Genomic DNA, 26,118 nt, shown 5'->3' with positions numbered 1-26,118 from the left:
TTAAAAAAGTGGCAATTCGTTTTACTACTGCATATCTTTATTGTTGATCAAATATTTTCCGCAGACCTAATCTGAGACGGATACAAACAGATGTCCACTGCCATGACACAGTAGAGAAGTCCTTATCAATAACACCCAAAATGTAATCAATAACACTATTGCTGAGTACATTTGTACAAAAAAAGTACTTCTTGGCACTAATTAAGGCCAGATTTATACATGAAACAACCTGTAACAAGCATAACAAGTTTTATAAAACAAAATCAGATTTCTTCCCAAATATCACACATTATTTTGTCACCATTTCAAAAACATTATTTAAAATAATGTTTTTATTTTACTTCCCTGAAGTTCACAAAGTTCATGCAAATTAAAATTAGATGTTTCACAATAAAAGAGCAACTCGGGAATCTTTACTTAATCAAGGAAGGGAGGGGCAGAAATCATTTGAATGTTTTACAGTATGATCTTGAAGCAGCGGTGAGCAGCAAATTCATAAGGTCATAGATGGATACATTAAACAATGATTTTGGCTCCAGAGTTATTCCTATGAATGTAAAATCATAGATTAAAGTGAAACTAAAGACACTACTGGTTTTTCAGCTCTAAACAGTGTGGATAATGTCCAATACATCTAATAAAGTAATTTAACCGATTAAAGAATATGGCAAAACACTCAAACAGTTGATGTGTCATGTCACACCTCAAGTGCTAAATGTAGAGCCAAATGATCAAACCATCCATTACTGAAATACTTTTTAACCGTTTACTTAGAGAGCAGGGGTTTTAGATTACAGAAATGTGTTTTACAGTGAGAACTTGGAGATGAAAGCAGACATGGCAGCAGAGGTAGAGCAGGAGAGGCAGAGTGTGAGGTAGGGAGGACAGAGCAGCACCCAGGCTTCTCCACATTAAGGCCTATCTCCCTTCTCCTTATCAACCCCATTATCCAGATAAATGTTTTTGTTCTTGATGCACAGTTTGTTTATCACAAACATAAGCATCACTTTTAAAACACTTTTTGAGCAACAATAAAACTGAATGATGGTATATTTTTCTTTAAAGCCACTAGCTTGCATGTTATTACCCTGATTGCAGTATGTATACAAGTAAACAAACAGTATATAAGACAGAAACTTCAGTATAACCGCCACCCTGTACGGTAAAAGCAAAATCGAATTTGAAGTAGGATGAGCTCATACTTTAAGTTTAAGGGAACAGATTAAAAGTTATAGAGAGGAAGAAAGACAAACATAGGGCCTCTAAAAATAAATCCAGTAATTATGCATTGAAATAATGCAGATTACAGTCAAATGTTAGAAAACAGATTTGCAAAAAAGTGAAGAAAGGCCTTCTCTTCCTTCAAAAAATAAAGAGTTTTGTCAGTTGGTTTTATAATATTTCTGGTGAAAAAAAAAACAAAACAGAAATGACACAAGGTTGACGTCAAGTGGATTGTCCTAATCGCATCATGCCATCTGTGTGTGTGCATGTATGCGGTTAATAACTAGTTCTGATGTGTCCATGCACCAACAGGAGCGGGATGCTATCTGAATACCCCAACGTTGATTGACAGCGCTACTTCTGGTTTCCTGGATTTGTTAGGTCCAGCCTTTTTCTGTGTTCCAACACCGTCTGAGTCTGCAGCCGGCCCTCTGAAAATAAGCAAAGGTACCATTACCAAAGGATTGTGGATAAAAAGCACAGAACATAAGGCATAACTACAACTCATTTACAAAGTTGTGGTACAGCAACAGTACTAAAGACTGTAGGCACCAGATGAGTTTTTTCTGTTCTCTATAGTCTAGCAATAACATCCAGAAAGCCATAATCCCCATGGTTAGTAAAAGACACAAGCATTTTTCCTGCAGCTGCATGTGCTGAAGTAAAGCGTCCCACCCTTTCCTGCGCTGCTCGGCCTGCTCCCTGAGCCTCTGCTGGCCCCGCTCATCCTCCAGGGTCAGGAAGTTCCTGTTGTTGTCAATCAAAAGATTCTGGGAAAAATATCAACAATTATTTCAGTTTTTCTCAGACAAATAAAACCAGAACAGATTCGTTTTTTAGAAAACAAACAGGGTTTTGTTATTACCTTGATGCCTACTGTGTCGCCATCTTTGAGGTGAAATGGCGCTCCCAGTACTGACTCTGCCTTTCTCTTCTTTTTCTTTTTGGAAGCCTGCTGGTTCTGAAAGTACATACTGCATATTATTCACTAATAATGTTACAATTAATTATCAATATATACAAGAAGACTGAGGTGTAGGGATACTTTCTTTGCTTTGGAAATACAAATCCCACAAGTTCCTGATAAAATGATGACACGATGATCAATGTTGACACACCCACTTTTGGCTACATTACATGCAGTCAACATTCCTACCTAATGTTCTTCCCAAACTCTTAACAATACAATTTCCTCTACACATTTTATTTTTGCGCAATTAGCTTGCACAGGGTATATGAAGGAATCCTGAAGTCAAATGTAATACCTTTTAAGACCTTTTTTAAGACCCTTTCCATACATTTTAAGACCTCATCGCCACTTTGAGTTTTAACCGGTTACATTCGCGACACACTTTACCTCACATTGACTATATACAGTACTGATTGTCCTTCCTCCTTATCGTCCAACCATTTGGACGCAAACTTGCATTTCCCCAAAACGATGTTTAACAACCAGCGTAAACGGAGCTTCACAAGCTATCAAGCAGTGAGCGTGCAATGACCTGTTCAGATGACGTCAAACCCAACGGGATGCCATAAATAAACTACACAGAATCACACTACACACCTACGCAATGATTACATTCAGGCAGACTGTAGAATACAACCTGTTTGGACCATTTATATACTTATTGAAAACAAGCTACAAAATGTAATACCTTGGAAAATGCCGTTTAATACTTTTTAATAGCCTTCATTTTCGCTAAATTGATATATCAACTTTTAAAGACCCCGTGGACACCCTGTTGCAAGTACACATATGGGTTCCCTAAAATACCCTTGAACACGGTCCTTCTCTAGAAGTGACTCTCTCCTAATCTTACCCAGGTGGACATTTCCTCCCAGGTGTGTTTGTCCGGCTGGTGTTTGGCCAGCAGCAGAGAGTCAGGGGAGAGGCCGTAGTGAGCAGCCAGACAGGTGCGCAGAGAGCGAGGAGACGAGTCTCGGGCTGCATCCCAAACCAGCTCCTCTGTGGGGTAGAAACACCTCTCCCCTGGTACTCCCATTTTAACATTCAGCATCACATCCTTAGGACTTAGGAACAGAAGGTCAAATAATTAGACTTAAATAACGGAAATACACAATAAGAAGAGTTTCTAATATCATCGAGGGATTCAACATAACATTATTTATGAAGTAGAAGAATTATGACAGTCAAACTTTACCCAAGATCTTCTTCTTGTAATAGCGGTTGCACACAAAGATCCATACCACTGGTCAGCTTCAATTTCCTGATCAGGAGAAAATAAAACATCTTCAGTTTTGATAACAAGTAGAATGCAGTGGCCAATATATTATATAGGAAAAAACGTTGTTCATACTTGAGTGTAAGCTGCTGTCCTCTGAGGATGCGTGCCATCCTCTGACACTCAAGCTGCCACACACGCATGAAAGCAGTGATTGGCACACACACATCCTGAAGAGCAGGCAGCGTCAACACCTAATACACAAGTAGATAGATAATATTTCATTAGTAAATAGCATCAAAAACACTTTGCATGGCCTGATTTTTAAGTCTTTTAAAAAACAGATAAGCAATGCAGCTTCCTTTACATGAATGTTGTTTTAGTTGGCCTTAATAGTGCCTCACATCCAGCAATGGAAATACGAGTATTTATGTCATGGTCTCATAATGAACTAGTATGACTGGAAAAGGGCAGCTCTCAGAATCAAGTAATGATGACAGAAAACTCCAGAAATCTAAGAGGAATAGTTTTTGGAAGTTTTAAAGTTGCCTCAAAGTACAAACGACTATCAATTCCTGTTTTTGGTTTAAACCTCAATACACTACCTGAGTCTTGAGGTCCTCCAGCGTGGCTTCGTCTGATATCTCCACCTGTCCTGCACTTCTGAGCTCTGCCGTGTTGCCGGCACAGAGGGGGGGTGAGGGACTGTGCGTTTCACTTGCAGTCAAAAGCTCCAGCATTTGCTCCTCAGTGTGGCCGTTGTCAGTGTGATTAAAACCTGTGAAATCTGACGAGTTGTTTCTGGGATCCAGATACAGCCACACGGATAACTTGAGATAACCCTGACAGAAAAAGAAAAAAAGAAAAGCTTAAGAGAGACGTAAAGTTAGACTTTATAATGAATCTTAACTCAAAATCTAAACTTTAAAGTACCTTTGGAGGAAGTTGTCCTTCTGTGACGATTAAAGTCTCTCCATTGTTTATCTTCAGCTCTGACAGGGGAGCATCCTGAGAAAAAAAGATTGTTGTTTTTAAACTGGACAATATTCATATAATTATTTCAAATAGAAGTGAATCAAACTATTTGAAACACTACTTGGTGTGAGGTGTTATGCGAGTGGATTTTTGTTTTATTCATGGTTTTGTATTTTATAGTCTTTCAGACAATATTCTCTCAATGTAGAATGTCTGGTGCTAAATGTTATCAATAAAGTTGGTGGAAAACTAAAACTGATAACACTGTTTGATTTAGGTACAACACATTGTGCACACTACAGTCAGCCGCTCACCTCATCCATGATTGGCTCTCCAACCTCCTCACACCAATCGAGCCTTCTTAAGTGCCAACAGGTGCCTGTAAACACGCATTTAAAATGACATACAAAACTGAATTCCCTATACAACAGTAAAATATCAGTTTGATTACAGTCCTACAAAAACACAGATTATTTGTTATACGGTACAGTTCATGCAAGTTAACTGCGACAGTAAGAAAACTGAAAAAATATATTTTTACCATCAAGTCCAACATCATCCAGCATTGCCTTTAGACACTGCAAATAATCAAAAAGGTAATGATTTTAAAAGTTATACAAAAAAACATAAGCACATAATAATTGTTTCATGAAATAAGTTTCCTCACCTCTTTTACTGTACATGATTTATCCACAAGTATGTCCTTCTCAAAGCCAGCAGAGGGCGCTGTGCCCACAGAGAAGTGCAAGAAAAGCTGCAGAGCAAAAAGGAAATCTTACAACATCAATCAAGCATTTTAAACGCTCATAACTTTTCCATTTGTTTTGAAATGTAGGATAGTAAAGGTTTAATCACTTTAAGGTAATGTAACACCTGTGCAGCTGCAGGTACAAAGGATTTACTGAAGCTTTCAAATAATAAAAACACACACCTGTGAAGCCTTGGGGGCATTTCCCGGACAGAGAGTGAGTGTGGTCATGAGGCGCACTCCTGCATCCCGAACACTCAGCTCCTCACACACTGTCGGGCACAAGCAGTCAGACAACACAAGCACACTTAGTAAATGTGTTATAACACTTCAAACAAAGATGAGAAGAAACATTACAAGCAGGGGGAGTACCTTTTCAACATTTTATGAGGGGGCACTGTAAAGGAATCTTAATATTTTGGTAAAATGAGGGGGATTTCCAGCCCCATTTAAATCACCCACAGGTAACACATGAGACAGTACCTGGAGGAAGGAGTTTCCCTGTGCAGTCCACCTGTCTCAGGCAGTGCTGTGCACCTGGTCAGAGACAGAAGCAGCTGATTTAAGTAATAGTTCTTACATAACACTGCAAACGTAAACACACATTTTCTGTTTTACTTCAGTTTAGCTGAGACACAAATGAAGGTCCTGAACCAGTTTTAGCAATCATTTATAGGCACATTATATATTTTATCTAGACCTTCTTTATGAATAAGAAGATGATCCTTTGGTCCAGTTTTGAGGATACATACATTTATTAGAATCAGAAATTGATCAAATATAAAAGCTGAAACAGTATGGCCTCAAGTATGACATGTTCCAGTCTAATGGCCTGTGATTTTACATTTAGTAGGGGACAGTCGTGATTTTTTATTTACTTTATTATACTATAATAAAAAGCAGATTAAACAGATTGCTTGTTAAATAAACGTAATCTTGTTGCTTGATTCTTAAAACAAATACTAAGAGTGACTGCATCTACTCATACTCTACAATAGCGGGGGTAACGGAGAAATCAGGGCTATGTTTGACACCGAGCATCTTGCCTGAGGTTTGTTCCTCTATCTGCAGCTCCTCTATGGCCCTCTGTTTCACCTCACACAGCAGCTGTAAGAGAGACATTCAAAACCAAACTGGGACCCTTGGAAATAATTAATACAATTGAGCGATAAAGAGGACAATCAGCAGAGCAGCAGAAAAACACTGACCATATTTCCTGAAGCTGGAACCTTAATCTTCCTCCTCTCCTCTTCTTTATCCCCTTCTTCTCCCCCTCCTCCATGTGGTCGAAACTCCACCTGGAGCCAGCGGCAGTCGGAAGGCGTCGTCACAGTGACCACGTCTCCGTTTCGAGTGAACACACTGAGCAGAAAAGACACTAGTTAAACACCAACCTCCTCAGGAACACAACCTGTAAACACTTTGCGGAGCATGTACCTGCTGTCGAAGGACTGCGGCTCCAGCACCAGCAGCGCATCGCCGTCCTTCAGCGACAGCTCCTTCAGCGTCCGGTGCATGTCGTCGGGGGGGAACACCCTCCACCCACTCGCCCCTCCTCCCTCCCCTGCCCCCTGTTCTCCTCTCTTTCCTCCCTTATGCTCCTGGCACAGCAGACTCTCCTGTGGCTCCCCCAGTGCCTCCCTCACCTCCCCGAGAGTCGCAGCACCTGCAAACCCTCTCGCCTCCCTTTTGAGCCCTGGACCCCCGTTTTCAAAACTTTCTCTCCCCTCCTCACACTCCATCTCATCTGCCTTTTCCTGAACACAATCTTCCAGAAAGGGACGGACCACATTCAGCAGCACTGGCTCCCACTCGGCTCCAGTTAGGACAGCCGCACCGCACACCTGAGAAGGAAGTGAAGTAGGAATATTATGATACAATTACAAATTATATACTAAGTGACATTTCAAAAGTATTAGCTTTAAAACATAGTTGAAGTATGAAAATGTGAAGTCTCATTATGTAAAATGGCCCATTTTAGAACATATATGATAAAATAGTATAACAATATTGTATGCGTTAATCAGTTTAATGTTGCAGCACAGTAATTGTGTAAATGTACTTATTTGCATTCCACCACTGGTAACACTACACACACTACATCATAAACATATTGACATGAATGAGAATGTACTCACCTCTCTGCCATTCCACACAAACAGGTCAGAGTTTGTACAAATGCCGGCACTGTACAGGGAGACACCGTCGTCTGCAAACAACAACCAGAATGTAGTCGCATGCTTTGTCAGGCTGTTATTTCTATTTTAACTTCCTATTTTGCATTTAAGTGACTCACCTATAAGTGTAGTGTAGAGGTGTAGACCTGCAGGGAGACTCCGGGCCACAGTCAGAGCCATATCCCCTTCCCAGAGTTCCTGCATCTTTATAAACAGAAGCACAAACAGCTGCTGATTGCTTTCATTCTTTTAGACACAACAGCTCGTGTTTCGGAAATTAAATTACCTGGTATATAGCTAATCGAAGATCTCCCACAGTCTTTCTACGGTCGAAACTCAAAGGTGTGCTAGCGCTCTGCTCTTTGCTGATTGGTTGCAGGGCTCCATTTTCTAGCCTATAAGAGGGTGCGAGGTGGAGATGCAGCTCCACGGTGTTATTAGAAGCTTCAAACTCCTCACTGCAACAGAAACAATGTTGACTGATATTAATCATTTATGGAAGAAATTCACTTTCAAATAACTTTCTTCTTCCTTCTGGGTGTGGATCACTGAATTACACATTTTAGACTAGCTAAAAGTGTTTTAATTCTGTACCGCATTTTCTGCACTCTGATGTTCTCCTCCTGAGCCATCTTGATGAGGTTAAGAGGAACTTTATACTCAGGATTTTTCAAAGCTGCGGATGTAGAAAACATATTTTAGTAGAAATGGCCTTACTTATTACATAACAAATGATAGGGATGTAACGATACCAAAAACTCACGGTACGATAATATCGCGATATTGAAAAATAAAGAAAGAAATGTGAATTCTTTTTTTTCTTTTCTTTTTATTAAATAATAAATCTGATTTGTAGAGCATTTTAGTAGGATAGTAGGAAAGTAGTATTTTAAAGTGTCAACAATATAATAATCAGACCCTGCAATAGAATAAATCAAGTTTCACTTTAGTTTTTCAAGTAACTCAACTCTAACTCACTCACTCAGCATCATCAAGGTTACCTTTTAGGAATATGAGCATGTCCACATTTCCAGGTAGAAGCTGGGATGTTTGGGCATTTACAATATCCCCTACTGTGAAAAAAACTCTCTTGCTTGGTACTGATGTTGCTGGGACAGAGAGATATGCTTTGGGCAGTGGGTAAAACTGTGCATTGTCTCTCCACCACTTCAAAAACAATACAGTTTTTGCCAAGAAGGTGAGGCTTATTGACAGGGCGAGATATAAATATACTGTTGGTACTTGTCAATGTCTCTAGGTATGTACATGTAGCCCTATACGATGACATAAGTGTTATCTGTTGTTTTATGTTCATGTTGTAACCTACTTGCTGCCATGTTGGACAGGTCTCCCTTGAAAAAGAGATCGATGATCTCAATGGGACCATCTGGTTAAATAAAGGTTTAAAATTTTTTATTTATTAAAAACAACAAAATTATTTGAAACATTTTATTTTTTTTAAATCGCGGTAGATTTTGTCAGTCTCACGACGGTATTGAGACTTTTATTTACCGCGATATCGCGATATATCCCTAACAAATGATCAAAATGATGAGCAAATACATTGTTTAATTGGATAAATGGTTACCCCACTTAACAGTTTTTTTCCCTGAGATCCTCTTTTCCAATACAAATGCAATATAAAGTGTCCGTTACCTTCACTGGGCCTTTGCAGCCGTGTTTTTCTGTAGAACAGCATGTATGCGCTCTCTTTGCCCTGGAACTGCTTCTCTATGTCAGACTCCCTGATGGAGGTCACCGCAGAGTCGTTAAGGTCGAACCAGTGGCTACCCTGCTGACAGACAAGAGAAACACCGTGAGAAACAGCCATCAAAGTAACCACAAGATGTTCACTTGGACAGAATAAAGTAGATGTTTTTTTTTCCTAGAAATGTCGTTAAAATGTCCTTGATTTCTTGTTCTGTTGCTCTGATACCTTTTGTTCGGGCTCTGGCTTCTGGTCTGGTTCGAGCTCTTCCGCAGCTCCAGGGTCTGCAGGAGTTGAAGGATCAGAGTCAGTGGTCTGCTCTGCTGGACTGGGGGTCTCAGTCACAGGGCTAGGAGGGTTTGCCTTCAATGCCACTCGAGTGCCATTGGACACCAGCATGAAAACATCATTGTGGGACTGCAGGAACTACACCAGAAGAGAAAAAGTGAAAATAAAATGATGGGTTAACTACATATATTTTACTATCCGCAAATGATAACAGCATCATAAAAAAAGAAAACAAAAATACCTTTCCTATGGGCCCGTAGGGTTTTCTGAACTTTTTGCTCCAGGATGAACTGATTTTATCCATGATTTTCTGTCCCAGCTGGTCCAACAGGACACTCTTTGATGGCTCCTAGTGGACAGGATATGAACAGCATCCGAATGATTAACTAACCATGGCTGTATTAATGACAGAACAAAGAAAGCTCTTAATAATTGCGGTACCTATACCTGTGTAATAATAGCACTGATGACAGACAAAGGGTCGTCTTCTTGAAGTTTTGGCTCACACATTTGCTTGACCTCATCCTTCACTTTCTTCTGAGTCTTATTTTTGCATTCCTCTTCCTGAACACACAAACAGAGATAAAGTGATGCTTTTTAGCTATGCTTACTTTCAAAAGCTTGCATATTGTTATACAATTTTACATTGCTGATAGCAAAGCACGTCCAAAGATATCAGAGTAATAGCACTTAGCCACATTTAATACAAGAAATAGATCCTCAGCCACTCATATTCTAAAAAGCGAGTACAACTAATGAATGCTTATTATATATATCATAATATTTAATTAACTATAAACATAATCTCCCATGTTTGCTCTTCTGTTTTTCTCACCGGCGGCTCCCATTGGCCAAGCTGGTCTATGTCCCTGATATAAACATGGTAATGGCCTCCATAGCAGCCACCCTTATGGATGATCACAGAGAACAGCTCGTAGGAGTAATCAGAGTCCTCTCCATCCGTCTGTAAGGAAGGAAAACATAGTAGTTATTAAGATATCTTAGTGTGTGAACACTGGAAGGAGGCATGTGAAATGCTTATGATTAAATTATGTCAGGTACCTCTTCACAAAATGGCCGTAGGTTGATGTTTAAGGGGAAAACGTAGCGTCCCGTCTCCTTGTATCGCTCACATTTGGCATAGTCAAAGCTGAACCTCAGCAAAGACATGGTCATAAAAGGAGGAAGCTTCTTCAGCTTGGCAGACTGAATAATAGCAACATAAGAAAAGGAATGTGAGATACAGCAAAGAAAAAGCTTTACAAGTTTAGTTCAAATATTTGTTTCTCTTAAAGTTGATTTTTGCACTGGCACTGACCTTGGCAGCAGTGACCAGCCTGTCACACTGCCCACAGCGGTACAGGTTATTGCCCTCAAACAACTCTTCCTCCACAAACATGTTCCACAAAGCCTCCTCCAGGCTCGACACGCCACAAACACACACTGTCAGGTCCAGGAAGTCCTCCTGAAAAAGCCACATACATAACTAGTTAATTACTCATGTGTGTGTGCTTTATGCAGTGTGACTGAACTGAATGAAGTATCATTATTTTCTGATTCGTACTAGGTCAAAGTATTTCCAACAGTATCTAATGGACAGAAGCCCGGTCAAATAGACAGAGAAACCCCGCACAAATGGACACACCTGTCTTTGGCTGACGTTTCCACACTCCTTGCAGGCGATACTGTTGACAATGGTCCCATGATACAGCTGGTGGATAAACGTGCTACCGGTGGTGCCCACAAGAGAGTGCTCCAACGCGCAGAACAAAATCCTGTTCAGCTCCTGCACATCATGCTGATTTGTTCCCTGAGAGAGGAGCAAACATAAAAGGATCAGATGAGGACAGATAGACAATCACTGTCCTAGTTAAGTGTTAGTATACATTTATATTATAGTTTGCATAGTTGTGCTCAGGGATAAGGACAACACCTTGTACGTCGCAACAAGGTATTCCTTATTTTGTAACGATAAAGTATATGGGATATAGCTTTTCTGCTAATTCAATGTTTGTTTTTTTATAGTACATACTTTACAATTGAAAAAAAAAGCTTCACTGAAAAAGCAGTTCCATGCTTCTTTTATCTACCCGCTATAACCTGCCTAATTCCTTTTGAGTAGTGCATTGTGGGACAATCGTGACCATCCACAGATCAGTTCATTAAAACTAGTTTTCATGGTGCACTCTTGACCTGGAAAAGGTGGTTATGCATGTCCTATGTAAAACTCTGTGAAAATAAGCCTCCTTTCAAAATGGAAGGTTTCAGGCCTGACCTGACCACAACTTAAAATCAATGTGTGTGAATCTAATGCCCCGGCCACACGAGGACGAAAACGGCTAAACGCATAGGATTAACGCAAACGCAATCGCAAAAAAGCTTCCGTCCACACGCAATAGTCATCCGGATAGTGTCTGTCCACACGAGACAGCTCCGTTTAGCTCCAACCGCTGGAGAAGCTGCAGTACATATGCAGGAGCCTGTACGTGGCGCTGTAACTTCCTCCACAAAAGCAGCGAAGAAGCATGGTTGTCATGGTTGCCCTTCTGTTTATTCTCCGCGGTGGGGGCCGAGGGAACCGGGCAGAGTTTTTCGTCAGTCAACGTGTATTAAAGTTTAAACCTTCCGACAAAATTATAAAAGTGCCGGTCAAAGCTTCTTTGTTATTTATTGAGCTATAAAAAAAATGAATAACAAATCTATATAATATAATAATAAAATACATGGAGCCTCTCTTTTTCCTCCCTCTCTTCGGACAGCGCCAGTGTCTGTTTCATGCAGCAGCTGATCCAGTAATGAGTGACCCGGCCGACAGTAAAAATAAACATATTTATAACTAGTTTAGGTAGTTTGAGAGGTGTCTCCGTCCTGTCAGATTAGACTTCACTCGCGTGTATGTCCATATCGAGAGAAAGATAAATAATCTGAATTCAGTATGCAGTTTACTTTGACGCGGGGGTGAGCAGCAGAGGTGGGGAGAGGCGGGGCTATTGCCTCATCATTATCAGAAAATGATCGTATAGGGCAGGGGTCGGCAACAGCCGGACCGCGGTCCGGATCCGGACCCAGACGCCGACCTATACGGACCCGCTATAATCAATACATTAATAAGGGATTTTTCGACGCCTCCCGCTTTATTAACGCTGATTTGGGTGACTTGTGTAATTCGTGGAGAACCGAAGAGTTTTCGTTTTGAGGGTGGGGGGGAGGGCGTCCGTCCGTCAGTCCGACTGACGGACAACTTCTCACTTCAAAAAAGAAGAAGAAATCTAGACCGCAAAAATAATTAAACAAGCGAGTACCTGTTTTTCCTGGCCAAGGACAGGTTCTATGAACACAACACGAGCGTAACGTGTCTTCACGTGGTATATGTCTCGTCTGAAAGGAGTGCTGAGCACCGTAACGCCGCTCCAGCCCTTAAAATATTGGGAGCCGTACACATGCCGCAGTGTTTGCGTGGCTGTGTCTTTAGTTGTAAGCACAGTGGCGATCTGTTGTTATTAGCATCTGGTTAGCTAGCTATGCTAACGAATTTAAAGAGCTTTTCTACAACCAGGTGGAAGAGAGCTATCTCCTGAGAGGCTCAAATAACCTCAGCTCAGTGAGGTTAAGGCACACCTTGATATGATCATTATAGTTATTAATGAGACTAAATGAAAAACAGGTATAAAATACTATATGACAGTAACAAAAAAGTTGTTAAAAATAACAAGAATAGAGTTTAAAAGGGGAGTGATTTGTAAAATATCCAAAAAGAAAAATATGCTTACAGTTCTGTTTCATATGGGTGTTGAGAGATGTATCCATAGATATCTTAATGTTGCTCTCAAAGTGCACCAGATTGATGCTTTTAACTTCAATATTTAAAAAAAATCTTCCCGGGGGAGCATGCCCCCGGACCCCCCTAGAGGAGGTTAGGTCCCCCCCCCTTAAATCATGTTCACATGGATAGGATACTAAATACATTTGCACACATCTTGTGTCCATATCTTTCTGTTTTGGTGGTCATGCCACACCGTGCACATGCATGCATATGTGAGTCATGGTGAGATATCTGGATTAAGAGGTTGCTTTTTCTTTGCACAGCATGAAAGAAAGGCCAAATGAATGGGCTGTGATTTTAGTTTTTTTAAGCAGAGGTTGAGTTCAATAATTTGTACGACCCTCGGAGGATGTTGTAAAAATTGAAAGGAAAAAGGTTCCCCATCCCTGCTGTAAATAATAATAAAACCCCTTGATTTATAACTTAACATCTCTGTCTCCTATTGATCTGAGTATATTATAAAGAACAGTTAATTGAAGCATTATAGCACAGGCCTTTGTCAGATGGTATATTATGCTGTTTTTTTTCTGCTTCGAATAGTTCTCTCTTTTTTCACCATACCTGTGTTTGCATCACTGTAACCAATGAGCACCTGCATGTGTATGAGAATGGCCCTGACACCATTTCAGCCCAGATTTACAAACTCCTGGCAGGACAAGCTCCAGCTCAATTCTCCTACTGAATTAAAAAAAAGTGAGTGAGGGACTGCAATATAAGAGGGACAGAAAGAGAAACTTTAAAACTGTTCAATTGTTATGATGTGTAAAGACTGATATTGTTCTATAATCGTCTGAAACTGTTAAGTCATGATGTGAAACGGTTAACAAAGAAAAAGGGACACTCAAGCTGCTGCTACACTTTATTTTATTTATCTAAAATTAAGCACTTTTAAGATGCACATATTTTCAAAAGCTATTTTATTTATTTTCTCTATTTTATTTGTAAATGCAGCCCGAGAGGAACATTACACATATCCACAGTATTTAAGTAATGTTAATTGACAATAAATAGTTGTTTTTTTAATTGTACTTTCTTTATTTGGCAGTCAGTTGTTGATTACATGCAGACGCTGAAAAAGCTACAAGTCACTTCAATATATATCACACTAATTCATGAAGCAAGTTAGACATTTACATGTTCCGGACCTTTGCATGGGGACATTTTCTCTAACTGGACCTCGTTGAATTTTAGTTGAAGACCCCTGGTATAGGGCGTACACACGGAGCCGTTGGACCCCCCAGAGCGTTGCGTATGCCGTTCTATCCACCTTGGGACCCGTTATCGTTTCCGCAGTCGTTTAGTGCCGTATTCGGTCGTCCTCGTGTGGCCGAACGGTCTATATGACACTAAACAGTAATGCAAACGACCGTTTTCGTCCTCGTGTGGCCGGGGCATAAGCATGAATGTCCTGGTATGACTGGAAGTTAAAATCAATCACTGAAATGAGAATTGTAATCTGAGCCTCCCTTCCCACTGATAAAGATAATAGACACAGACCTCGCTGCTGTTCCAGCCAAAGCTGTCGGTAAGGTCTGCAGTGGAGGCGCTCTGCTGGTCCGCCAGCAGCAGACTGGCAAACAGTCTCTGTAGCTCCAGTGGGATCACTCTAACCTGAAGATAAGGAAGGAACACATCATTAATACACATAGACATAACAAATGTGGTTACAGCTGCAGACACTTTGCAACACTTACTTTGGCCCCTGGTTTGTCTTTGTCTTCCAGGCATCCTAGTTCATCTGCTCCCAAACTGAACAGCTCCCCTGTAAAGACACATAAACAATGAATAAGTAAGTGGAAAAGAATACAAATGTCCTAGTTTTCTACTGCTCTGGTGTACTCCAATCTCATCCCACTCTTAAGGGAATGTGATGTTACCTCTGAACTCTGGGGTGAACAGCAGGGTCTGGAGCAGGGAGTTGAGGTAGCAGGTGCCCCCCTGGTTCTTGATGCCGCACAGAGTGCTTATTCCTCGGGGTGGAGGTGGCTCGTCTCCCCCCTTTGCAACTCTCCCACCGGAGGAGGTCGAAGAGAAGCCTTCCTCCTCCTCTTCCTCGAAAAGATTCCCAAACATGCTGCTTGAGTTATTTATTCCTTGTTCTCTGCGTTATGATGGGGCTCTACCTCGTAATAAACCATGTGTTAATTAGCACTCTGATATGCCCTCTTGCTATCTCATCTTGGTCTTGCCGAGTTCTCTGTTGACAATGGCCGGGCTAACTCTGAAATAAGAAGACTTCACTGGGCTAAACATAGCGACTATGAGGCTCCTGGATGTAATGTATGCGTTGGACTCGCAGGTATGTTTTTTAGCTTGCTTAGCTCGATAATAAACACAAAGTAGTCCCAGTCCCAAAACGATGAGCAGCTTGACAGCTCAGCAAAAATTAAAAGAAAACCAGACGTGAACGCTCAGTTTCACAACGACCTGAAAAATTGCGTCTCCCTACCGACACTCTAACGGGTGATTAAACGGAGTATTTACACAAGGTAGTTCATGACACAGGCCCTTTCTTCACCTTTCTGTCTTAAAACAGATAACAAACTAAACGTAAATAGAAATCCCCTCGGTGAATAGTGGGCAGCCATGTTTCTTCCTGGCAGAAAATGGAATGATGCATTGTGGGACTTGTAGTGTCACACATTGGTAACACACATAGTTTGCATTTTAATGTAACTGGAGATATTTTCATTACTGCGAACGTGTGCTTACTTTATGAAACAGCGATAAAGACATGTGTTTTGGCAATATTTTATTTTCAAGGCAACACTAATTGTTGCTATAAAAACTACATTTCCGACAAGTCTAGTCTTGAAGTTATGGGGCTTGTAGTCTTCTAGAACAAACATGTTTTTTAGGTAGGGTGTTATGTGCCCAAGGCCACGTGTAGAGGTTTGCATACCACTCCAAGATTTTAGGATTTCGATTAGCCACAAAATTACTTTGAATAAAATCTAGTGTAGTTTTGATCCTGCAGGATATGTTTGCCCTTTTGTAGCAGTGATGTTCGAGCTCTAAATGAAAATAGCTGGATGTAAGTCAACTCTTGTCGTTCATAGACACACATAAAGTCTGGTTCTATTTATTGTCATTCCAATACACTCATAATATAATTTGACATACAATTAATGTAATAAGTAACTATCAGTCAAATTTCAGATATTCAGTTTATAAACAAAATGTTAAATATCATTCATATTAAATGTTTTTACAGAAATATATAAATCTCACATAGCTGTATACATTTCTGTCAGACAATGCACACAAATAAACAGATAAACTCTCATAAAAATATTGTGCTTGTGATATTTGGGTTATTATGAGGTACATCAGTTATCCACCTAGCTGACGGTTGAACCTCTAGGTCATTTATAGTAGTCGCCACAAAAGAATTCTGAAATGTTGTCATTACTTAAATGTTTTCTCAATTTACGCATGTTGTCCTCATGTTGTTTAACCCCCAAAATCCCTAAAACAATATCAAGGTCATGACCTAAATTGCAGCTAATTAGTAACAAGAAGAGAAAAGCTACATTTGCATAAACCCAATCACACATTTTAAATATTATTGCAAACATCGTCTCACACAGGCACACATGGACACTTCCAAAGAAGAATGAGAACATGTACACACACAAAGAAACAGTGCACTCTCCGTTTTTCCTAGTAAGTTTTCAGCTTAAAGATCTTGGCAAGAGTTGCTTTGGCACTAGAATAGATCAGATATGATTCTCCTTTGGAGCTAAAGAACTCCCAGTCACTGCATCCAATCGTTGGGAGCCAATGAACAGGAACAAATCCTTCATATCCCTGCCACCTAAAATTAAAAAGAGAAGAAGACTCATATATAAGATATGTCTATTTGTAAGGCTCTATAGTCAAATGAGCTAGGTCCTACAAATAAAGTAATAAAATAGAATAGAAGTAGTGCCATAAGAGTCTATATAAAAGTGATAAATAATTTGTAAGTTGCAAACAGGTGAATGTAGTTTCTATGTTATCACTAGCGTGGTTCACAGGAGGAAAATAAACATTACTACATTACAACAGCACTAAGTTAGAGAGCAATCAGAATGGATGAATTATTTTACACTGGGAGGGGTGTTGTTGACAAGTTGAGTACCTGTAGAGAACGCTGTTGAGAGAGTACGATTCCCCGTTGAAGGAGTTAGCAACAACCAGAAAATATTCCTCCCCGAGGCTGAAGAACTCCCAGTCCACTGCACTGGAGAGACAGAAAGGTATGTGGTGATGTCGAGAGGTTGAATTGGCAGCAAACAGCTTATTACACAGGAAGTGTGCTCACGATCTGTCTGTATGCACCTGGCAATGCTCAAATATTATCACATCTGTACCTGTAGGTGACTATATCCTGGAAGCGGACAAACAGCTGTCCAATCAGGTCCAGTTCGTAGATGGTGGAGTTTATGGCATATTGACTGGGCCCATTACCCTGGAGTCTGTGTCCATTGGCTACAACCAAGAAGACCCTACTGCCAATCTGAAACATTTCCCAGTCTGTGGCGCAGAACGTCTAGATAAACAATTAAAGAGAAATCATCAGGTGTTTTTACTTGAGTAAAAGATCTAGGCCTCTTTGTTTGCTTGAAGCTAAAGATAATAAAGCTGAAAGAGAAACTGGCAAGAAACTAAATGATGTAAAATGATATATTTGAGCTCATTTCCTGATTATTATAAATGATGAATTTCCAACTGCCTCAAGGTGATCTTAGAAATCCTCACATCCAGCTGTGGAGTTCCCTTAAATCAACTCCTTTTGGTTTTTCTTGTGACTATTAATTTGTCAACACTGTCTCCTGAAATGTGGCGAGATTCCAGTTACATGTCAAAGCACTGCTATCGCCAAACAAATTATGGTTAACCCATTTCTGTCTGTCAATCCCTTTTTATCTCTTCTGTTTGTGTTTCCTTCCTTCTGTGCTTTCAGACAAGATGCTTTTAATTTAATACTCATCTCAAAGATACAGATCTAATCGGTGGAAATCAAAGCCCAGCTGGAGAGAAGATAAACTATATGTAAATGATGGTGTAAAAAGCTACATTAAAGTGGAAATAAGACTAATTTACACTTCAACACCTTCCAAATATTTCCCTGATAGAGTACCAAACAGATGTTTATTTTAAAGTTTGACAGGCATATTTTCCCCATGGAGGTTTTTTTGTTTGGTTTGTTGTTCTGTTAGTCAAAAGGATTACTGAAAAACTACTGGCCCAATTAAAAAACGTCTAGTTTAGGTACATTTTTGCATTTATTTTGCTGTTTTATGTTCACCACATACCTTTATTGTCTGAAACACCTGGAAGCTTCCATTGACCCAAACGTAGATGACAGAATCAACAGAGGTTGTCACTCCATCAAAAGCATTTGCGACCACCAGGAAATGGTACGGTCCGACTGTGAAGAACTCCCAGTCGTACGCCCCTGAGGTCCGCAGCATCTGGTGGACCTCAAAAGACTTTGTCAACCTGTTCCATCTGTATATCACACTGTCTATGGTGTGATTTGTATCACCTGAAAGAGCCACCAGAAAGAAAGCAAATGAAACAGGGTAGTTTGTGCATGTCATCCCAAGATTTTTTTTAAGTAAACAGGAAGTCATTTGATGGATGTTTAGTTGTTACCTTGTCTGTGATTGGCTACAGCGAGATAGGTTTGTTTATTGATTTGAAATGCCTCCCAGTCCCGTGCACAATGAGTCTGCAGAGTCTGGAACCGCACAAATAGTTTTCTCCTTTTGCTCCACTTGTAAATCACAGAAAAGTCATTCTCTGTTTGTTTGCGCTTGTCTGGCCCTCCTCCAGAATTAGACACCACCAGATAAACCTAGATCCAAGTGACAAAAGACCAGGAAATATCAGCTCTCCACACTACTTTGACCAGGTGGATGCATGAGCCCGATTTATATTACATCACTTCCGACCTTTTTGCCAATGCTGAAGTGTCTCCAAGCCAGAGCTTCATATGTGCTGATATTCTGGTAGAGCTGGAAACCTGCGTTGCTCCACAGATACACAGCAGAGCCAGAGGCTGACCTATGAGCCATAGCCGCCATCATACCCAGGCCAGGTAACTGGAACACCTGAACATTTAATACAAAAATAATGAAAAAATGCTCTTTGAACAGCATTAAGGTAGGCTATAGAAGAATGGAATCAAAGCATGGTGAACATCACCCGCTACAAAAGATTGTTTGCAGAAATGTAATGAAGTCAAAAGTGGGACTGCAACTGAAATAAGCACCAAGATTAGCCAAATTAAATGTCTGGTATGCACACCTTCCTACCTAGAGAAAACGTACTTTTGACCCGAGGAATTAAGCACTAGTGGTATGGCTCCAAATCCTTTTTCCCCATAAAACTGTAAAACAGGGTTATGTGCAGTGTATGACCCCTTGTCACATCATGCATATCTTGTGTTTCACTAGACAAAAAATAAAAATAAATGTTGTATTCATCTTACTGTAGATCTAAGATATAGAGACTCCTTGTGTGGGTCCTTTACCCTAATAGGGAACCCTTGGGCCTGTAAGTCTGATATTGTGATGGCTGTTCAACAAAATAAAAATATATAAATGTTAAAGTTATACAAAGTGGATGTAATGTAAAAGTATACCTCTATGTCATGTGTCTCTGAGCTGGTGGGGAGGACCTGGTGTTCTGACACGTAGTCCAGTCGTTTATGATCTGAGTAGATGGAGTAGTACGATTTTTGTAAATGTAAAGCTGAGTAAAACGTGCTCATGAGCGGATGTTTGGATGGTAAGTTCTCACCTTCTAACACGGTGATCCACACAGTACCGTCACAGAGATAGAGGCCTTTACTGAGTGGATTGAACCACATCTGGCCTTGGAGCGTCTTTGAGCACAGTCGCTCCGTCCCCACTGACACTCGCTCCTCTGTCACTGGCAAATCATGATCAAAACAACGATAAGCAGACAATCAAAGGGCAAGGAAGCAGAAAAACATATTATTTGTAAGATATCTTTCATAATACTTTAAAAAGTATTTTAAAATGTGTCTGCAAGTTACCATAGGAAGTCACATGGCTGTCCCCCTCACTCTCTATGACAGAAAGGTCTGACAGAAGTGGTGGTACTGACAGAACTGCTAGTTGGGGGGCAGAGGAGGGGCAGATATAATGGGTGGCGTCCAAGCCTGGCACCAACACCAGCTGCCGCAACAGACCCTGTACACGAGGCAGCAGATAAGAAGGAAAAGGATTGACTGTTTTTATCGGAAACATTTTTTATTATGTGGTTCAGAAAACTTTTTTTTGATGTTCAGTTCATGTTCAGTCTTACTGAATACAAGCCTTTCCATCTTCCCCGACTGCCAATGTGAAATCTCGCTCCCTGAATGTTGAGGTCTGGAGGGAAAGGCCCGGAGGGAACTCTGATGGCAATAAAAATACATCGTTATTTCTAATAGCTGAGCTAAGTTGTTTTTCTTCAATGAATGACACTAACAACTCTGTAATTAAAGGAGTATCCTCCATTCTCCTGTTTGTGCTACTGAGACAGGAATAGTATTGTATAGACACCATACGGCAGCTGATATTCCTCCGCTCTGTGTGCCAAAGGGAGTTTCCACAGAAAAACCATATATCACACATTGTCAGACCCCTGTGATATAGCTGCAGGGTGTGAGAGGATTTGGAGCAGTGCCATTGTATTGTGATGAAGGATCTACAATCCCTCAAAGGAATTCAGAGGCAACAGGAAGAGAGGATGGTGGGAGACAGACACACCCAGTGAAGAAAAAACTGAAAAGCAAAGAAAATCTTACATTTCCAGAGGTGAGTTGCAGTCCATAGTGAGCCTGACATGATGACTACCAACGACTAACAAGAGCGTGTGCCACTGATTGTCATCCAATCGGGTGCCTCGAAACACCCAGTGATCTACGACCCCCCTGTGACCTTTAAGAAGGAAGTGCAGATGATTTTTCGAGAACCTCAGGCCCAGGATGACGCGTCCAGGCTCCTCATTACTCTTGACTCGCCTCTCCTCTTCCCTATTTCCATGTTGCTCTTTTCCACTGACACCCCTCTCTAAAATGTCCCCCTTATTGTTGTCCTCTTCTTCCTCCCCCACTCCTGTTTTCTCTAGTTTTTTTGGCTCCGTCAAGGAAAAGATGTATTCATTTCTCTGAAAGGTAAACAGGGAAAACAGTCAGTATTTGGCAAGGGCCGAAAGTAACAACGTACATTTACTGAAATACTTATTAAATGCTGCAAACATTAATTAATTAATCAAGGATATCGTCAACAGATGAATCGATAATGAAAGATTTGGATTTGAAATGTATGTCCCAGAGGGATATATGCAGGGCCGTTTCTTCCTATAGGCGCACTATGCAGATGCATAGGGCCCCCGCGGCCACTAGGGGGCCCCCAAGCTGAAAGTTTTTTTTTTTTTTTTTATTTATCCAAAAAACAAAAACAGTATAATTCATACACACAAAGATGAACAAAATTAGTAGAAGTGGGAGGGCTGAAGCATAGCTTATGGAAAGTAGCCCTCCCGTGCATCATCCTAATACAACATCGGCATTATTGCGTCAAAAATGTATGGAAATGAAGGAGTACAAAGAAATAAAGAAAACAGGAGAAAAAATTAAATAAAAGTTAGGGCAGGAAAACAATAAATGCATATATATATACGAAAACTAGATATAGGGTCATTTTCTGCACATGTCAATAGCAGTTTCAACTATCTTTATATATAAATATATACATATGTACACATGTACTTGGCAAATTCATAATAATAATAATATATGCATAATTGCATATAAACATTGTGAACACTTATTTTCAAGTGACTTTTTTTACATTCATATGTTCACGCTGTGGTTTGGAACTGCTTTTGAATGTTATTAGGCATTTTGTTATGGAAAATGTTGTGCATAATCAGTACCGTTTTAAGCTGTACTATCTTAACACATTTTAATAGATTGAGTTTTTTTAAATATGGGAGTTGTGTGTTCATATTTACCAACACCACAGACTATTCGTAATACTTTTTTTTGGGATGTTATTATTTTTTGTAGATGTGTTGAGTACGTGTTTCCCCATATTTCGGAGCAGTAGTAAAGGTAGGGGAGAAATAGACTGTTATAAAGAGTATATTATAAGAATGTTCTTAGTATGATACAAAATACCTGTTTTTGACAGTTTAGTCTGTACATAATTTATATGGTGCTTCCAATTGAGTTTTTCGTCAACAAGCAGTCCTACAAATGTACATGCACCAACTTTTTCTATCTCTGTATTGCAAATCTGTATAATGCAGTCATTTCTACTCTCAGACTTTGTATTGAATAACATGTCATTTGTTTTGGCCACATTAAGGGATAATTTATTAACTGCAAACCAGTTACATAGTATTTTTAATTCTGCATTCACAATTTTAACAAGATCGCCAAGATTATGATGGGAGCAGAGAATTCAAAGTTCAGGTTCAGCCTCAATATATTTGGGGAGAATTCAAATGAGCCGTCTTTATTTGTAGACAGCCAAGCCCCCTCCTGTGTTCTGTGAAGCATTATATGCTTAAAAATCCAATGTAGGATATAAACCCGACTAAACTGCAATGATAGCAAAGCTGTGGCTTGTGTTTTTGGGGTAATAAAGTCCAAATCATCGTTGGGCTGTCAGCCAATGAGTGACGTCTGAGGAAGATGAAACATGTAAATTAAACATTGTTGACAAAATGCTGCATCTCTTGCATTTATTGACATAGAGGAGCCTTATTGTTTATCTTTTTAATATCATTTTTTGTCATTTTCAATTGCTTGGTTTTCGTGAAATTAGCCTGTTTTCCTATTAAAGTGTAACATCTCCACAGATCATCTTAAAGGCTTCGGAATCCCCCCATTGTAGTTAAAAAACTGTAAAAACTAGGGCCCCCAAACAGCATCTTGCATAGGGCCCCCAAAAAGCTAGAAACGGCCCTGGATATATGTTCATCCCATCGACACAACAGATATACACATAGCAACACATAGCAATAAATAGCGATATAACAACACATCGACATGAATCAACACGTAGTAACAGCAACACACAGTAACCCCAAATACATATAGCAACAGATGACTTTTAGCAACAAACAGACAGTAAACAAAAACATCATGTGTGAATCCATATTATCCCATTAGTGTCAGCAAGGAAGATTGTTAGGGCTGCTTAGTGAGCTCTTTTTCCATTTCAGTGTCCTATGTCTCCAACATGGGAGTAATGAAGTCTTGGATCGGGGGATTAGTGTCATTTGATATTGTGAGAGCGATGTATGTGAGATTTATATCTGATACACTGGGTGTGAGAAGCAGATTAATTTTGCGGCAGTGCGTGTGATGCTGGTGAGTTTGTTTTCCGTTGGTGATGGTAAAATAGTGAAAAAGCAGGGGAAACAGGAATGCTTTTATAACTAAGCCACAGGAAGAAGCAATTGTTTAATGGACTATCAGTGATGAAAAGTGGAACATTTGTATTTACAACCCAATTTTGTACTTCTTTTGAAATATAATAGATTTAAAAATGTTACTTTTCAAATCACTTAATCATACTGCAACATCAATTTTAAGGTTAACAACAGTTTAATTTTCAATGAGTTGTTATACAATGCATATACAGTATAAATATATCCCTTAATATACTCCATTGTTTAAATTGCCTCCACCACACAAATGCTGCATATTGAGCATTTCTAGGTACTTGAGGTTATTGATATTATTTGTGTATTAACTTTTTATCATTTTAAATATAGGGCCTTTACTTGAAACTGAGTTTTTTTTCACACTACACCGGTATGGGTACTTTCACTAAATGAAGAAGCTGAGTACTTCTTTGACCAAGGGCATTCAGTAACGGATGTTTCTGATAAAGGTGGAGCCTCACCTTGGGCGCAGTGCTGGAGATCTTTAGAGTCACAACAATGGAGAATTGTTTGGGGAGGAGGTCGCAGTTGACCAGTAGCTGGGAGGAGGGAAAGCTCATGGAGGTGTGAGGGCTTGAGAAACTGATGCCCCTCACCCCTCCGGCCTGCTTCATGTTCACCCCTGGTACCAGTTTGGAGGTGTCCCTCTCCAGGACAAAAGACAAAAGATCCAGAGGAAGCATATCTGCAGACAATAAGCAAATAAAGAACTCAGGAAGATTGTTTTACAGCTGAAAGCCTTATTTATGGAGGAATTGCTACACTAAAGCAGTTGTTCCTAAACGTGGGGTAAGGACCCCCTAAAAGGGTCGCAAAATAAATATATGGGGCCCTGAGATGATTAATAGGATTGCAAAGAATCAATAAGATGATCTGCTTCCCACACTTTTTAGATTTCTCATCAATAAATTATTTAAACTCATGAAGCTCATTCTTAGGAATTGATGGAATAGTCAACCAAATAGGGAAATATTGTATTTCATACTCCACTACAATTATTTGACAGCTTTAGTTACTTAACAAATGAATATGTTTGCATACAACACAAGTGAAAATATGTTGATATGAGATGCTATGTAATCAAATAAACGGCCCAACAGCATTTACAAGTAGAGCTGAAACGCTAAAGTAAGGAATCCTACCACAGCTGCTCAGAGGTAAACCATTTGAGAGAAAAGGAGAAGACATAGCTTTATTGAGGTGACTCATGTATAAAATAATTGGGAGTCACTGCTATAAACTAATAAATCAATTATAATGCTGGAGTTTCTGACCCACCCGGTGTGTGGGAAATAGCCCTGGGTGATGGTGGAGCAATAGGAGGTGGGGTTGTTATTAAAAAAGGACGCTTCATGAGCAACGGCAATAATAGAAGAGAAATGCCCTGAAATTGATGAGGCATCATATGAATGTTCGTCCTGACAATATGATGTGTATAGAATTGTTGTGGAATCCTAACCACATCCAATGTCTGTACTTGTTTGTGGAAGTTCATTTAACTTAATATTGCACGCAATACTGCACACACACAAACACTCCCACTGCACTGTAAGCAGACACAGACAGTTGGAATTATCCAAAAGAATTTTAGCTGGAGGGGTTTCCCAGGTTTCTAAATGAAACCCTAAACCATCCGCACAATAATCATCAACTGAACATCAGATGTGTTGAAGTGAGCTGAGGTAATAGAGAGGGAAGCTGAGGTTAGGGAGAGGTAAAATAGAATTAAATGATGTTACCTGTGCAGCGTCTCCATGTGTCTGTGGTGCAGTCAATGACCCTTAACCCCAGGAGAAGGAAATGCAGAAAAATGAGCAAAGTCATCACAAAGATCCTGTTTGGTTCAGTTGCCAGCTGGTGCAAATGTCTCCATATCAAAGATATTTCTCTTGCTTCTTTTGTCTCTATCTTAAGTGACAACAAACGCAAGAGAAAACTGTGTATTATTCATGTTGATATGATTTTCAAGATCCAAAGAAAGATTTCTAGCCACAAACTCTGTTTCTAAAAATCACAAATATATAAACGAAGACCCAGAGCATCTGTGCTGGAAGAGGAATTCATTCATCTGTGTGGAGAATCCTGCACCTGCAGCTCCTTTTAAACACCAGAGCCATGCAAATCACTAACCAGCCTGTCATTCATCCTCCCTCAACCGCCTCTGATGACACAGCCCTGCCAGAGGGTGAGCTGCTCCTGTGTGTGTGTGTGTGTGTGTGTGTGTGTGTGTGTGTGTGTGTGTGTGTGTGTGTGTGTGTGTGTGTGTGTGTGTGTGTGTGTGTGTGTGTGTGGTGTGTGAGTGTGTGTGTGTGTGTGTGTGTGTGTGTGTGTGGCCTAGCATTACTATACTTGTGGGGACCTAAATCTGTTTACATAGTCACGTGTGGGGACTCCCTCCATTACAAAATGGAGGTCCCCATGAGGGGAATCATTACTTTTAGGGTGAAGACTTGGTTAGGTTTAGGGTAAGGGTAAGGGTAAGGTTAAGGGTTAGGGTTAGGCATGTGTTGGTTGTGGTTAAGGTTAGG

The 26,118-nt window shown here is 40.1% G+C and overlaps 2 protein-coding genes across 3 annotated transcripts; both read right to left on the bottom strand.

The window, feature by feature from the left end:
* Window positions 1-15: 15 nt before the first annotated feature.
* usp40 (ubiquitin specific peptidase 40) lies at window positions 16-15,724 on the bottom strand. 2 transcript variants are annotated; one of them, XM_034207390.1, is made up of 31 exons: window positions 15,007-15,724; window positions 14,824-14,891; window positions 14,627-14,740; window positions 10,952-11,116; window positions 10,625-10,771; window positions 10,369-10,512; window positions 10,142-10,270; window positions 9,754-9,870; window positions 9,548-9,655; window positions 9,247-9,444; window positions 8,967-9,102; window positions 7,905-7,986; window positions 7,597-7,768; window positions 7,430-7,514; window positions 7,272-7,342; window positions 6,571-6,977; window positions 6,342-6,495; window positions 6,180-6,240; window positions 5,617-5,670; window positions 5,317-5,405; window positions 5,053-5,139; window positions 4,927-4,963; window positions 4,700-4,764; window positions 4,344-4,418; window positions 4,016-4,252; window positions 3,546-3,664; window positions 3,390-3,455; window positions 3,048-3,258; window positions 2,090-2,185; window positions 1,900-1,994; window positions 16-1,655 (listed from the first exon to the last, which is right to left on the bottom strand). In XM_034207390.1, the coding sequence occupies exons 1-31, from the start codon at window positions 15,200-15,202 to the stop codon at window positions 1,547-1,549; spliced, it is 3,894 nt and encodes a 1,297-aa protein (XP_034063281.1). In that variant the 5' UTR covers window positions 15,203-15,724; the 3' UTR covers window positions 16-1,546. The 2 variants fall into 2 exon arrangements, with proteins under 2 accessions (XP_034063281.1, XP_034063280.1); XM_034207389.1 differs by having other exon boundaries at window positions 8,967-9,105; window positions 15,007-15,202.
* Window positions 15,725-16,641: 917 nt separating this feature from the next.
* Window positions 16,642-25,646, bottom strand: LOC117540614 (thrombospondin-type laminin G domain and EAR repeat-containing protein-like). The gene is made up of 13 exons (XM_034207391.1): window positions 25,330-25,646; window positions 24,052-24,275; window positions 20,937-21,298; window positions 20,453-20,543; window positions 20,181-20,337; window positions 19,922-20,053; window positions 19,764-19,834; window positions 19,072-19,230; window positions 18,773-18,974; window positions 18,430-18,662; window positions 17,485-17,663; window positions 17,253-17,354; window positions 16,642-16,946 (listed from the first exon to the last, which is right to left on the bottom strand). The coding sequence occupies exons 1-13, from the start codon at window positions 25,412-25,414 to the stop codon at window positions 16,793-16,795; spliced, it is 2,151 nt and encodes a 716-aa protein (XP_034063282.1). The 5' UTR covers window positions 25,415-25,646; the 3' UTR covers window positions 16,642-16,792.
* Between the last annotated feature and the right edge of the window lie 472 nt (window positions 25,647-26,118).

This window comes from Gymnodraco acuticeps, unplaced genomic scaffold (assembly GCF_902827175.1).
Source record: "Gymnodraco acuticeps unplaced genomic scaffold, fGymAcu1.1, whole genome shotgun sequence".
Classification (NCBI taxonomy): domain Eukaryota; kingdom Metazoa; phylum Chordata; class Actinopteri; order Perciformes; family Bathydraconidae; genus Gymnodraco; species Gymnodraco acuticeps.
This window is presented reverse-complemented; position numbering and strand designations above follow the sequence as displayed.

Excerpts from the sequence above, each read along its gene's own strand:
- usp40 (XM_034207389.1), bottom strand. The coding sequence starts at position 15,202 with ATGTTTGGGAATCTTTTCGAGGAAGAGGAGGAGGAAGGCTTCTCTTCG. Across the intron at positions 6,241-6,341 it reads TTCCAGCTTCAGGAAATATG|CTGCTGTGTGAGGTGAAACA; the intron begins GTCAGTGTTTTT and ends TCTCTCTTACAG. Across the intron at positions 3,665-4,015 it reads TGGAGGACCTCAAGACTCAG|GTGTTGACGCTGCCTGCTCT; the intron begins GTAGTGTATTGA and ends CTTGTGTATTAG.
- LOC117540614 (XM_034207391.1), bottom strand. The coding sequence starts at position 25,414 with ATGACTTTGCTCATTTTTCTGCATTTCCTTCTCCTGGGGTTAAGGGTC. Across the intron at positions 19,231-19,763 it reads CAGAGACACATGACATAGAG|GTGTTCCAGTTACCTGGCCT; the intron begins GTATACTTTTAC and ends TTAAATGTTCAG. Across the intron at positions 16,947-17,252 it reads CTCAACAGCGTTCTCTACAG|GTGGCAGGGATATGAAGGAT; the intron begins GTACTCAACTTG and ends TTTTAATTTTAG.